Raw genomic sequence first — 12,463 nt, 5'->3', positions numbered from 1 at the left:
ACCTACAAAAAATAGTGCCTATGGCAATTAATTTTAAATAGCTGAGCGGTCTCTCACAGCTGGCAATGGAAACTGTGATGGCCAACAGAAACTGCTCGTTGGTGCCCCTCCTCGAGTGGTGCCCAGGGCATGCACCCTACCTGGCATACCTTAGTTATACCTCTGCTAAGCACCCAAGAGAAAGTGCACCATAAAAACCAAAAAACCAAACCTGTTGCCGTCAAGTCAATTCCGACTCATAATGACCCTATAGGACAGGGTGAAACTGCCCCATAGGGTTGTAAAGAGCGCCTGGTGGATTCCAACTGCTGACCTTTTGGTTAGCAGCTGAACTCTTAACCACTACGCCATCAGGATTTCCATAAAGTGCACCATACCAAAAAAAAAAAAAAACATTGCCGTTAAGTCGATTCTCACTCAAAGCGACACTATAGGACAGAGTAGAACTGCTCTATAGAGTTTCCAAGGAGTGCTTGGTGGATTTGAACTGCCAACCTTTTGGTTAACAGCCATAGCTCTTAACAACTACATCACCAGGGTTCCCAAGTGCACTATAAAAATTATAGTGAGTATATATTTACGAGTCCATTGGAGAGAAAGGAGAGGATAATGAGAAATGAAGAAACCATCTTGCTGTCTGTCAAGAAGCATAGGCTTCCTGATGTTTTGGAAGTAAACAAAGCACAAAGAGAAACAAAGAATTATTGGGAAGGTTAATCTTTCTGTTTAGATAATAGTACATCATGACATGTTTGAGTTTGCTCAAAGATAACCCCAGTTTAGGTACTGTGCCACAAGCATGCTTTCGATAAGAATTTTTGTACAAAAAACACAATTTGTCAAAACCAATGAAAGAAGTAATAAAAACCTGAATAGTCCTGTATATACACGTGCACACACATATGTACAATAAGCTTAAAAAGTAATTAAACCCTGCCCACAAAGAAATCTCATTTCAGATGGCTTCACCAGTGAATATTTCCAAACATGTAAAAAAGAAATAGCACCACTCTGATACAAACGTTTTGAGAAATTAAAGAAGAAACACTCTCCAACTTGTTCTATGAAGCTATCGATACTTATATATCAAAACCTAACAAAGACATTATAAAAACATGAAAATTATAAGCCAAATTATCTCATAAACCAAGATGCAAAAATCCTAATGGAGGTACTAGCAATTCAAATATAGCATACATAGAAATGATAATACATCATGGCTAAGTTGAGTTTATTTCAGGATTTCAAGGGTAGCTGAACATTTAAAAAATCGATTATGATTTGCCACATTTACAGAATAAAGGAGAAAAATTATAGAACCATTTCACTAGATGCAGCAAAATCATTTAACGAAATTCAATGCCCATTCATGATTTACTGAAAAAAAAACTCTTAGCAAACTAGCAACAGAAGGAAACTTCCAAATTTCTGACAAAAAGTAATAAAATAGCATTTAGCAAACATATTAGTACTGAAGTATTGAAAGCTTTTCTATTAGGATTAGAAACAAGAATGTCTCCCATTACAAATTCAATGTATAAAACTCCAGCTTAATTCTATATATAGCAATTAGAAAATTAATTTCTTAAAGTGATGTCATTTATAATAGTATCAAAAGTAAATACTACAACAATTTTTTTTAATATTTTAAAGTAAATACTTAGGCATAAATGCGATGGAAGATGTTAAGATTATTACATGTAAAACTATAATGCATTACTGAAAGCAGAGCTAAACAAATGGAGATCAAAAGGAGAATTTAGACCTAAAGATCTAAACAAATACCATATTCATTGAGTGGAAGACTCAACCTTGTAAAAATGACAGTTCTCCCAAAATGATTCATAGATTCAATGCAATACCAATTAAAATACCAGAAATGTGTGTGTGTGTTTGACAGGATAATTCTAGAATTTCTATGGAAAAGGAAAAAAAAAAGGCCAAGGATGGTCAAAACAATTTTGAAGAACTAAAAACAAAGCTGGAAGATTTAAACTACAGAAATTAAGACAAAGGTACAAGAGATATAAAAGATACAGTATTATTTCTTTTGAATAAAACTTAAAAAACAGACACGACTAACAGATGTCCATCTGTTGTGCCTCAAACAGCTTCCGTTATTAGTCATAGGGACCCGACAGGAGTTAGTAGTACGTTAATGATGTTCTCTTCTCTTGACCTGGGTGCCGATTTTATGTTGTGTTCACTTTGTGAAAATTCGCAAGATACACTTAGAACTTATAGAAAAGTTTGTGCCTTGTCTACGTGTATGTTATACATTAACAAAAAATTTTATTGAAACAATTGGGAAAAGAATTATTCTTATATAACCCGTCATCACTATATATATATATACAGACCTTTTATTTTCGGTTCTTTATCAATAGGGCTGCTAGATGCTACTAAGTGACAGCAGTGCTATATTTTTCAATTAAAGAAATCAGCTATCAGCTCTATACCCTTTATGAGTCACTTTATGACATCTTACATCACTCCCAACCAGTGTTAAAAGCGTTCTGCAGTCCTGGACCTCTTATTCTAAACGCCAAAAACCAAAAAACCAAACCTATTGCCATCGAGTCGATTCCAGCTCATAGCGACCTGTAGGACAGAGTAGAACTGCCTTAGAGGGTTTCCAAGGAGCGCCTGGTGAACTTGAACTGCTGAACTTTTGGTTAGCAGCTGTAGCTCTTAACCACTACGCCACCAGGGTTTAAAAAATCTTTCCAAAATTGACAATCTATCTTCAGAGTATTCAGAATATTGAAGATGACTCCATGGTACAAATCAGAATTTTCCTTGTTAAAACGAAGACTTCCTAGTGACTTTTTTGTGCTTCTTCCCCACAGGCAATACTGAGGCAGTGGCTGACACCAGCAGGCGTGTGGATGGAGCCCTGGTCAGGAAGAGTGCCCTTAAAAACAGGTTAAATGATGCCATTAAGCACCTACAAGCAGCAGAGAGAGGTAAGGACTACAGGTAGAACTTAAGTCTCATCTGTTTATTCACTGGGATGTAAGTAAGGTAAACCTTTGAGAGGATTATGTAGTCCTAGAACTTACCTGTCACTTTTTAGAAATAAGTCTTTTTTTTCTGATTATAAAAGATTCATTACCAAAAAAGTTGTTCTAGAAAGTAAGAAGAAAATAAATTTAAAGTAATGTAATCACACTACCTAAGAATGGCAATTGCTAAAATTTGAGAGCACCTTCTTCCAATATTTCCTCTATGTGTATGTGTGTGAATGGAATCGCTATTTATGCTGTTTGGTAACCTGGTTTCTTATGAACTTCTTTCCTTGTTAACAAATTTGCCCTAATTGGGTTATTGAGCTTCTCTGGCCTGAACTGTAAACATCTTCCCTCTGTAACATGCTGGACCATTCTTAATGTGCAAACAAGGAGACCAATGAGCTTAATCTAGAACTACAGTGTATCTTAGATGTGATTAGAAGCAGATGTGCCTCCTCCAGCATAGCAAAGGTTAGAACACTACTGATGGTTGTCGGTGTTTTGGAGTCCCTGGGTGGTGCAACCGGTTAACACGCTCAGCTGCTAACCAAAAGGTTGGAGTTTTGAGTCCACCCACAGGCACCTCAGAAAAAAGCCCTGGTGATCTACTTCTGAAAAATTAGCCATTAAAAACGTATAGAGCACAGTTCTTCTCTGACATACACGGGGTCACCACGAGTGGGATCAACTCGGTGGCAACTGGTTTTTTTGTTTTTACTAAAAAGAGCAAATCCTAGCAACAATACTATACTGCACCAAAGTTCTGGCCAGGAGAGTGTCATCCATTGACTATCCTCGTCATCAGCATCATCAGGGCTGCCATTTTCTTCCACTCACTACACGCCCGGCACTGCATGAGGTAACTATCGCTATTGCTTTTAAGCTGATGTGAACCCCAAGGTTTGTCAAGGTCAGGGAATTTCCTCCAAAAGACACAACTAGAAAGAAGCAGAGCCAGGATTCAACTCAACATTCCCAAAGTTCAGAGCATGTAAAGCAGAATGAAGTCTTTCCCCACTTTAAATTTTTGAAGTTACAATGTCACCAGAATGATTTTTAATTATTTTTTATTATGAAAATCATATATGATCATTATTTAAAAATTAGAAAATACAGATAAGGAAAAAAATCCATTTATAGCCCCATCACTTAGAAAAAAATTTTTGTAAACATAAAATATTTTTGTATTAAATATCTAACTTTTTGAATGAAAATGAAATTTCTTTCTATATGCTCTTTTGAAACTTGCTTTTCTTTTTCAAAAGTACCTTTCCTTTGTACTATAGCATTATTTTGATGGTGAAAGTGTTCCATGAGAATACTTTTTACATAGAAGAAAGTGATATTTAAGATGAATTTCAAACATGAACATCTCATATGCATTTTCTGTGGCTTTCTCACCAGACTTCTAACCTGAGGAGATACCAATTACTCTGTTTTTTGTTTGTTTGGTTTTTTTTACCTCTTAATTTGAAAATGTTTTCAGTAAGTCACGTGGCTTTAATGAGACTTTAGTGTCTTTCAAACTTACTAATACCGTGCACCTAAATTACGTAACAATTAACATATATTTAAAGATACTAATTTTGCATAAGTGTCCAAAATTTAAAGCCTGTTTCATCCTAGTGATTACATGGGTATTAACCCCCCCCACAAGTGTCCCATTTCTCTGCAAAATGAACCCTTTTGCTCTGTGTGAAGGTGACGCTCAGCAGCGCCTGGATCAGTCCAAGCAGATCACGGCAGAAGCTAACAAGACAATGATGGAGATCCAACAGGCCACTGCCCCGATGGCTGGCAATCTGACCAACTGGTCCCAGAATCTTGAAACATTTGACTCCTCTGCTTACAACACTGCAGTGGACTCTGCTAGAGATGCAGGTATCCTGAGAAACTTCACAATTCGGGTTCATTTGAGGCCATTAAACTCTACACATCTTTTATTTAAGAAGCCATTTTTTTTTAATTTGGGTTTTGAATTGGAATCTTGTAGAAGTTAGTTTAGAAAAGGACATAATATTTTTGCTTCAGTTTGTCTAGCAGAAATAAATATGTATATATTTCATATATGCTAGATAGATTGGTAAAAAGTCATAATTTTCTCTGTTTGAGATAATGGTAACAATTGTTTTCATCAATATAATTAATACTGACCCTTTGAAAAGAAGGTCAATTACATGTTAAATAATCTTAACAAAATACTGTTAATTTTTAGGGGAAAAAGAAAATGTACTAAACCACATTGCTTTCCTGTTACCTAAACAACATTGCTTTTCTGTTACCTAAACAAAGTTATCATGAACAAGCGGTGAATACAACCCGTTTCCCACTGAGAAAGTTTGTTAGCAAACTTGAACGTACGTATTTATAGCAATGAAAATGAAATATTTTTTATGACTCATTTATTTAGTTATGTATAAATATTTAATATCACATATTACCCAAAATACTATGTTACTTGGTTTTATTTTCATCCTCACATTTTTCTTTAGTCTCTTCATATATCACTTAAATATCAGTATCTTTGTCATGACCAGAATCTTTAGTCCATAAACATGTTTTCATAGACCATATTACTTCAGTTCCATCTAAATTGTTTAAGAAGCAGTTTTCTGACTCTATGTATGATCTGTCTACAACTCGAAATTTTATCCCAAGTCACAAGTACCCATTTCCATGACATGAAGATGTTGTTTTTAGGTGCTGTTGGGTCAGCTCCAATTCATAGCGACCCTATCTGTGCACTACAGAAAGAAACACTGCCCAGTCCTGCTCCATCTTCACAATCATTGTTATGCTTGAGCCCATTGTTGCAGCCACTGTGCCAATCCATCTCATTGAAGGTCTTCCTCTTTTTTGCTGACCCTCTACTTTGCCAAGCATGACGTCCTTCTCCAGGGACTGATCCCTCCTGATAACATATCCAAAGTACATAAGACGTAGTCTCACCATCCTTGTTTCTAAGGAGCATTCAGGTTATACTTCTTCCAAGACAGATTTGTTCATTCTTTTGGCAGTCCATGGTATACTCGATATTCTTTGCGAACACCACAATTCAAAGGCATCAATTCTTCTTCAGTCTTCCTTATTCATTGTCCAGCTTTCACATGCATATGAGGGGATTGAAAATACCATGGCTTGGGTCAGGCGCACCTTAGTCTTCAAGGTGACATCTTTGCTTTTTAACACTTTACGGACCCTTTGCAGCAGATTTGCCCAATGCAATGCATCATTTGATTTCTTAACTACCACTTCCATGGACATTGATTGTGGGTCCAAGTAAAATGAAATTCTTGACAACTTCAGTCTTTTCTCCATTTATCATGATGCTGCTTATTGGTCCAGTTGTGAGGATTTTTGTTTTCTTTATGTTGAGGTGAAATCCATACTGAAGGCTTTGCTCTTCATCAGTAAGTGCTTCAGGTCTTCTTCACTTTCAGTAAGCAAGGTTGTGTCATCTGCATAACACAGGTTGTTAATGAGTCTTCCTCCAATCCTGATGCCCCATTCTTCTTCATAGAGTCCAGCTTCTCGAATTATTTGCTCAGCATACAGATTGAATAGATGTGGTGAAAGGGTACAACCCCGACACACACCTTTCCAGACTTTAAACCACACAGTGTTTCCTTGTCCTGTTCAAACATCCGCCTCTTGATCTGTGTACAGGTTCCCCATAAGCACAATTAAGTGTTCTAGAATTCCCATTCTGACATGAAGATAGTTCTTTATATGTACCTTTTAAGTGTCTGTACACGAGTTCTGCCATGTAACTACTCACTTAATTGCTTTTGAAAAATGACCTTTAAAATATTTGTCTACATGACATCCAACATTTGCGTTTATAAAGATATTGTCCCAGGAACATTTACTAAACCTGTGTTAAATTTCTTTTCCTCCTTGTTCACCAGCCCTATCAGGTGATTATAATAAACATTCAAAAGTAGTACTGATTGAAAGTGTTTCAGTTTAATGTGTTTTCTTCAAACAGTACTTTGTGATTCAAAACAAAGTAATTGAGGAAGCATATGGGAAAGACTGGTGGCATAGTGGTTAAGAGCTACGGCTGCTAACCAGAAGGTCAGCAGTTTGAATCCACCAGGCACTACTTGGAAACTCTATGAGGCAGTTCTATTCTGTCTTACAGGGTCACTGAGTCAGAATTGACTCAACGGTAACGGGTTTTTTGGGGTTTTTTTACCATAATAAGAGACTATAAAGATCCTTACATAAGAAGGCTTCCTTTTTCTGAGAGAATTGGGGAGAACCCTGTCTTATATACATTTGCATAGTCAAAATTTAATGTAATACTTTAAAAATACTTTGTTACACTTAATTTATAAAGACTATTATGTTATAAAATGGCTATTGTGATTGGTGATCCAAACAACAAATACTTAACTCTGTATTGATCAATGCAGCAAACTGATAGGTGCTATTATTTTACTCAATTCCATTCTTTTTACTGGAGAAAGCTTGCCTTATTTTCTGGTAAAGGAAAGAAATGTTTCCTTGGTCTTCACTGACATAGCCTTCCTCGGGTTTTGTTTGGCTCCATTAAGAGGCTCGTTCTTACCCAACTGCTTATAGCTCAGTGACCATGGTCCTGCGTTTGGGTACAACCCCAAACCCACTGCTGTTGAGTCAATTCTGACTCACAGAGACCCTATAGAACAAAGTAGAACTGCCCTATAGGGTTTTTGAGGCTAAACCTTATGGAAGCAGACTACCACATCTTTCTCCCTTGGCAGATTGGAACCGCTGACCTTTTGGTTACCAGCTGAGTGCTTGACCCACTGAGCCACCAGGGATCATTCTGAGTAGGAGAAAACCCCCAAAATTCACATCTCCTGATCTAGTGGTTCTCAAACTTTAATGTGTATCAGAATCTCTGGAGGGCTTCTTACAACGCAGATTGCTGGACCACATGTCCAGAGTTCCTGATTCAGTAGGTCTCCGGTGGGGCCTGAGAATTTGCATTTCTAACAAGTTCCCGGGTGATGCTGATGCTGCTGGCCAAGAACCACTGCTCTGGTCAATGAAATTTTGGAGGAAAATATGCCATTCTCTGTATTTCAAGCTTCCCTCATCCATCTTTATCCATGTGATTTGTGCTCTTTTCTATATGAGTGTTATATATCCAAAAAAAAAATCCTAAAAAAGGTCGGTATGACCTGCTATGGGCCCATAGACCATGGCTGCCTACCTTCATCTCAGCACAACTGCCACTTGTCTGGATGTGACCTTGTATCCTCCATCTAGCTCTGTCTCTGTGGGGACAGTAGCAGCAGTGTGCTGTGTGACTGGACATCCTGGAAAACCGCCTTTCCACATCCTATTGCCCAGCCTCCCTTTGAGCCCTCATATCCCTTAGAAGCGCAAGCAGAACCCGTGCTGTGTGGTTAAAGGAGCATCTCCAGGTTCATCATGGGTCCTGCCCTTTAGACATGTGCATTATAAGCCTGGTTGATCTGCAATTTATAGATCAATGTGTACTATAAGTGCCATAAAATTTGCATTGATTAAGCTATGGATGTAGCTATATTTTTTATGGGAAAGAAAATAACTTCTTATCGTTCTACCAGATATAATCATGTATTTCTTGTTTCTTTACCTGGTTACTGAAATTTAATATTGAGATATTTACTTGAGTAATTTTCTTTTAACTGTAGTAAGAAATCTGACGGAGGTCATGCCTCAACTCCTGGATCAGCTTCGTACAGTTGAGCAGAAGCGGCCTGCAAGCAATGTTTCTGCCAGCATCCAGAGGATCAGAGAGCTCATTGCTCAGACCAGAAGTGTTGCCAGCAAGGTAACTAATTAAACGAGCCTTCAATCACTCAGTGATAATGGGAACATGAAGATAAGCTCCAGCTCCCCGGGAAGCTTCCAAAGCTCAAAACCTTTATACTCTATTCATCTTGGTAGTTCTCAACCCCTTCTGTTCATCAGAATCACGTGAGGAACTTCGAAAAATAAACCAATTCCTGATCCGAACCTCAAAGCAATGAATCAGGCTATGTCGAGGGAGAGCCCAAACAACACCAAAAACAAACCTGCTGCCATCCTGTTGATTCCGACTCATGGCGACCCCATGTGGTGTTACACAGTAAAAGTGCTCCATAAGATTTTCTTAGTTGTAGTCTTTACAATTCCTGGCACCTCTGGGTGGGTTTGAACCACCAATTCTTAGGCCAGTTAAAAAAAAACCAAACCCATTTCTGTTGAGTTGATTCCACCTCATAGTGACCCTACAGACAGGGTAGAACTGCCCCATAGGATTTCCAAGGAGCAACTGGTGGATTTGAACTGCCGACTTTTTGGTTAGCAGCCTAGCTCTCAAACACCGTGCCACTTAGGTCAGTAGTCAATCACAAATCATTTGTGCAACCCAGAGACCAACTAGAGTGAGGGCTCAGGCACTTGTATGTTTTCAAAGCTCCACAGGTGATTCTAATGTGTAGCCAGGAATAAGAGCTACTGAGTTAACCTAGTCGCTTAGTCAATAAAGCTGATATAGTGAAAGAAATCAAGGAAAGCAAACACCAACAAAAGATTCAATTCATTAATTTATTATTATTATTTTAACAGATGTTTTATTGCAATTGCCATATGGAATAACCTTGTCCACCCTTCCCACCTCTTCAAGAAATCCTCTGGTACAAAATATATTATGTAAAGGTTTTACTGACCATTCTGAATGGAATCACATAATGGCTAAGCTATATAAACTTAATAAAGACCCTCTATACGGAAGCAAGTCAGCAACACCATAACTAGAGCCAGCACTGGTAGGAAATCTCTTGACAGAGCGATTAACATTTTCCACTGCCATAAAACAGGGCTCATTCTTGGTCCCCATCTTAATTTGCTTTTAAATGATTTAAAGAATCATTTAAATCATTTTACGACCAAAATGATTCTAATGTGTAGAATCATTTTACAACCAAATAATAAGGTTTTATTTGTTCAGTTGAGAAGCTGCCAGGACAGGTTCCTTGGCCCAAATTACTGACAGAAAAAAAAGGGATAGAAATCAACTATTTTATAAAGAAGGAGATTGTTTTTGGTAAATGTCCCCAAGTTTTAAAAGATACATGATAAATGGTCCAGTACCACAAATTACCTGATTTAGATGCCTGGGTGACCATTTCAAAAAAGGTTTATCTTAAAAGTATACCAAGAAATAGCATTCTCAAAGCTAGGTTTCAGTGAGGACTTTCTTGTAATTTTACGTATGTGGAGGAGAACTTGGGGGCTTTAATTACCTAAAACCATTTCCTGAACAGTCTTGACCTTATCTTTAGGAGCTTCCTCATTTCCCCAAAATGAGATGTTTTCCATGAGACATGCATCCTTCTTAGACTCAATTTTTACAAAAAGACTTTAATCCCACGTAGTGCTTGATTATTTATTAAGATGTATTGGTCTTTACTCAACTGGCAACATAAGACAACTGCACTTCAGAGTCTTGGCAATAAAATATTGAACTCCCTGACAATCAACATTAACCAAAATCAATATTAATTAACTGATGTAAACATTATTCAAAGAGATTTGCGTGAATGGCCTGAGTGTACACAGTGCACCCACATCCCAGCGTTCTAAAAATCTCTCTGAATCACATCAGTTCAGCAGAAAACAGGGGACCTAAATCATACCATATTGGGCCTCTTAGAAACGCATTTACTGAATTGTGCATCGTCGTATTGCCTTTCGAGAGTCATTATAAGAAACGTGAATGAACTTGTCATTACAGTTATCATAATGATAGAGCCAACACTGGGAAGCACTTTAGACTTATTGTATTTAATCCTTACCATAAACGTATTGTCCTCAGTTTATAGATGAAGAAACTGAAGCAAAGAGAGAGTAAGTGACTTGCTCCTGGTCACACGGCTACTGAGTGTCAGAGCCAGTTTTTAAGCCCGGGTCTTAGACTCCAAAGCTGTGTCTAGACCCCTCCCAGCTGTATAGATGTGGTCAAGAATTTTTCTTTCAGTCTCACCGCATGGTCCCTTTTTGAGGATCCTGGGAGATTAGAAAGTATAGCTAATCTTGGTTGCTAATACAGCTAGAACTTTCTAGGAAGTTCTAGCTGTATTAGCAAACTAGATTAGTTATACTTGTCCTGAACAATTAGTTTTTGTTACTTTTATGGGCCTTGTGAATTGTATAGCTAACCAGGTATTCCTTCAAGCTATTTAGTTCACCCAACCCAAGTATGTAGATCATTGTGGAATTCATATTTATTCTCATTCTTGGATCAACTTTGTCACCCTTTTTTGTTTTTGCTTTCTTTCACTCCACTTTAAATTAAAACTATTGTATATAATCTGCCCTAAATCCTTTCTCCAACAAGGTAAGGATATAAGTAAATAAACAGAGTCGTGGAGGAGAGGAGAGCTCAGAGGCCCCTAATGAGAGAAGCCTATTGAGAACCATGGGAAAGCTGGGGAATTATACAATGTGCTAATTTATATATAGCATTTTTAATGAAACCATTTTGAAACTCCAGATTCAAGTCTCTATGATGTTTGACGGACATTCAGCTGTTGAAGTTCACCCCAAAACCAGTGTGGATGACATAAAGGCCTTCACATCTCTCAGCCTGTACATAAAACCTCCTGTGAAGCAGCCAGAACTGAGTGGGACTGAGGATCAGTTTATCCTGTATCTCGGAAGCAAAAATGTAAGCGCATGCAGTTTCAAAAGGGGGGGGGTGTTAAAAGGGAAGATAGTTGCATCTTCTCTTTCCTTAAAACAAAGCTCCTTATGCAAACAAACAAAATTCTCCTTCTGGGACATTAGAAAATACAACTCATTTTAACGTCAAGGTCAAATTAATGGTTCAAAGACAAGTGATTGTTTCTCTATGTGGGATATTTCTGGAGTTGCTCCATATCAGCATTACCCTACTAATGTTGAGTCAGGATGTAGCATTTTAAAGGCCCTCAGGACAATAGCTGCCTATGGATGTTTGACAATGTATCCTGTTTCAAGATATGTGATCAGTTGCTATTGAGTGGACTCCAACTCATGGTGACCCCATATGTGACAGTCTGTGATATTTTGAAAGGCTAATTTTTGGGGAGGAGATTGCCAGGCCTTTCTTTTGAGGTGCCCCTGAGTGGCCTTGAACCTCCAACTTTTCAGTTAGCAGCCAAGTGCATTAACTGTTTGTACCACCCAGGGACTCCTGAAGATGCATAGCAATCAGTTTTGTCAGGTAGCATTATATCCCTGTGTTAATCAGACAACACTAGCAGACTCCTGTCAGCCATCTAATTCCCATAGTCCTGTAGTTGCTTAGGTCCAGGGTGCACATTAGAGCAAACGGAGGAGGCACCAGATGCTAATATAGCCACTTTGAGGCTGTAAAGAAAGATCCACAGCCCAAGCAAGAACTTTGTGTAATAATTCAGGCCAGGAGTCCCTTGTATACAGTTAAGCAT

The 12,463-nt window shown here is 38.0% G+C and overlaps 1 protein-coding gene across 1 annotated transcript in view; it reads left to right on the top strand.

Annotated features, from left to right (window-relative positions):
* The window catches only part of LAMA4 (laminin subunit alpha 4), a 153,179-nt gene that overhangs the window by 104,860 nt on the left and 35,856 nt on the right, over positions 1 to 12,463 (top strand). Inside the window, exons 17-20 of the mRNA XM_010598266.3 lie at positions 2,850 to 2,966; positions 4,713 to 4,892; positions 8,681 to 8,820; positions 11,527 to 11,700. Of these exons, the coding sequence (XP_010596568.2) occupies positions 2,850 to 2,966; positions 4,713 to 4,892; positions 8,681 to 8,820; positions 11,527 to 11,700 (611 nt within the window). The remainder of the gene's footprint in view (positions 1 to 2,849; positions 2,967 to 4,712; positions 4,893 to 8,680; positions 8,821 to 11,526; positions 11,701 to 12,463) is intronic.

Source organism: Loxodonta africana, chromosome 1 (assembly GCF_030014295.1).
Source record: "Loxodonta africana isolate mLoxAfr1 chromosome 1, mLoxAfr1.hap2, whole genome shotgun sequence".
In the NCBI taxonomy this organism is placed as follows: Eukaryota; Metazoa; Chordata; class Mammalia; order Proboscidea; family Elephantidae; genus Loxodonta; species Loxodonta africana.
The sequence above is the reverse complement of the archived record's forward strand: the minus strand, read 5'-3'. Positions and strand labels throughout refer to the sequence as shown.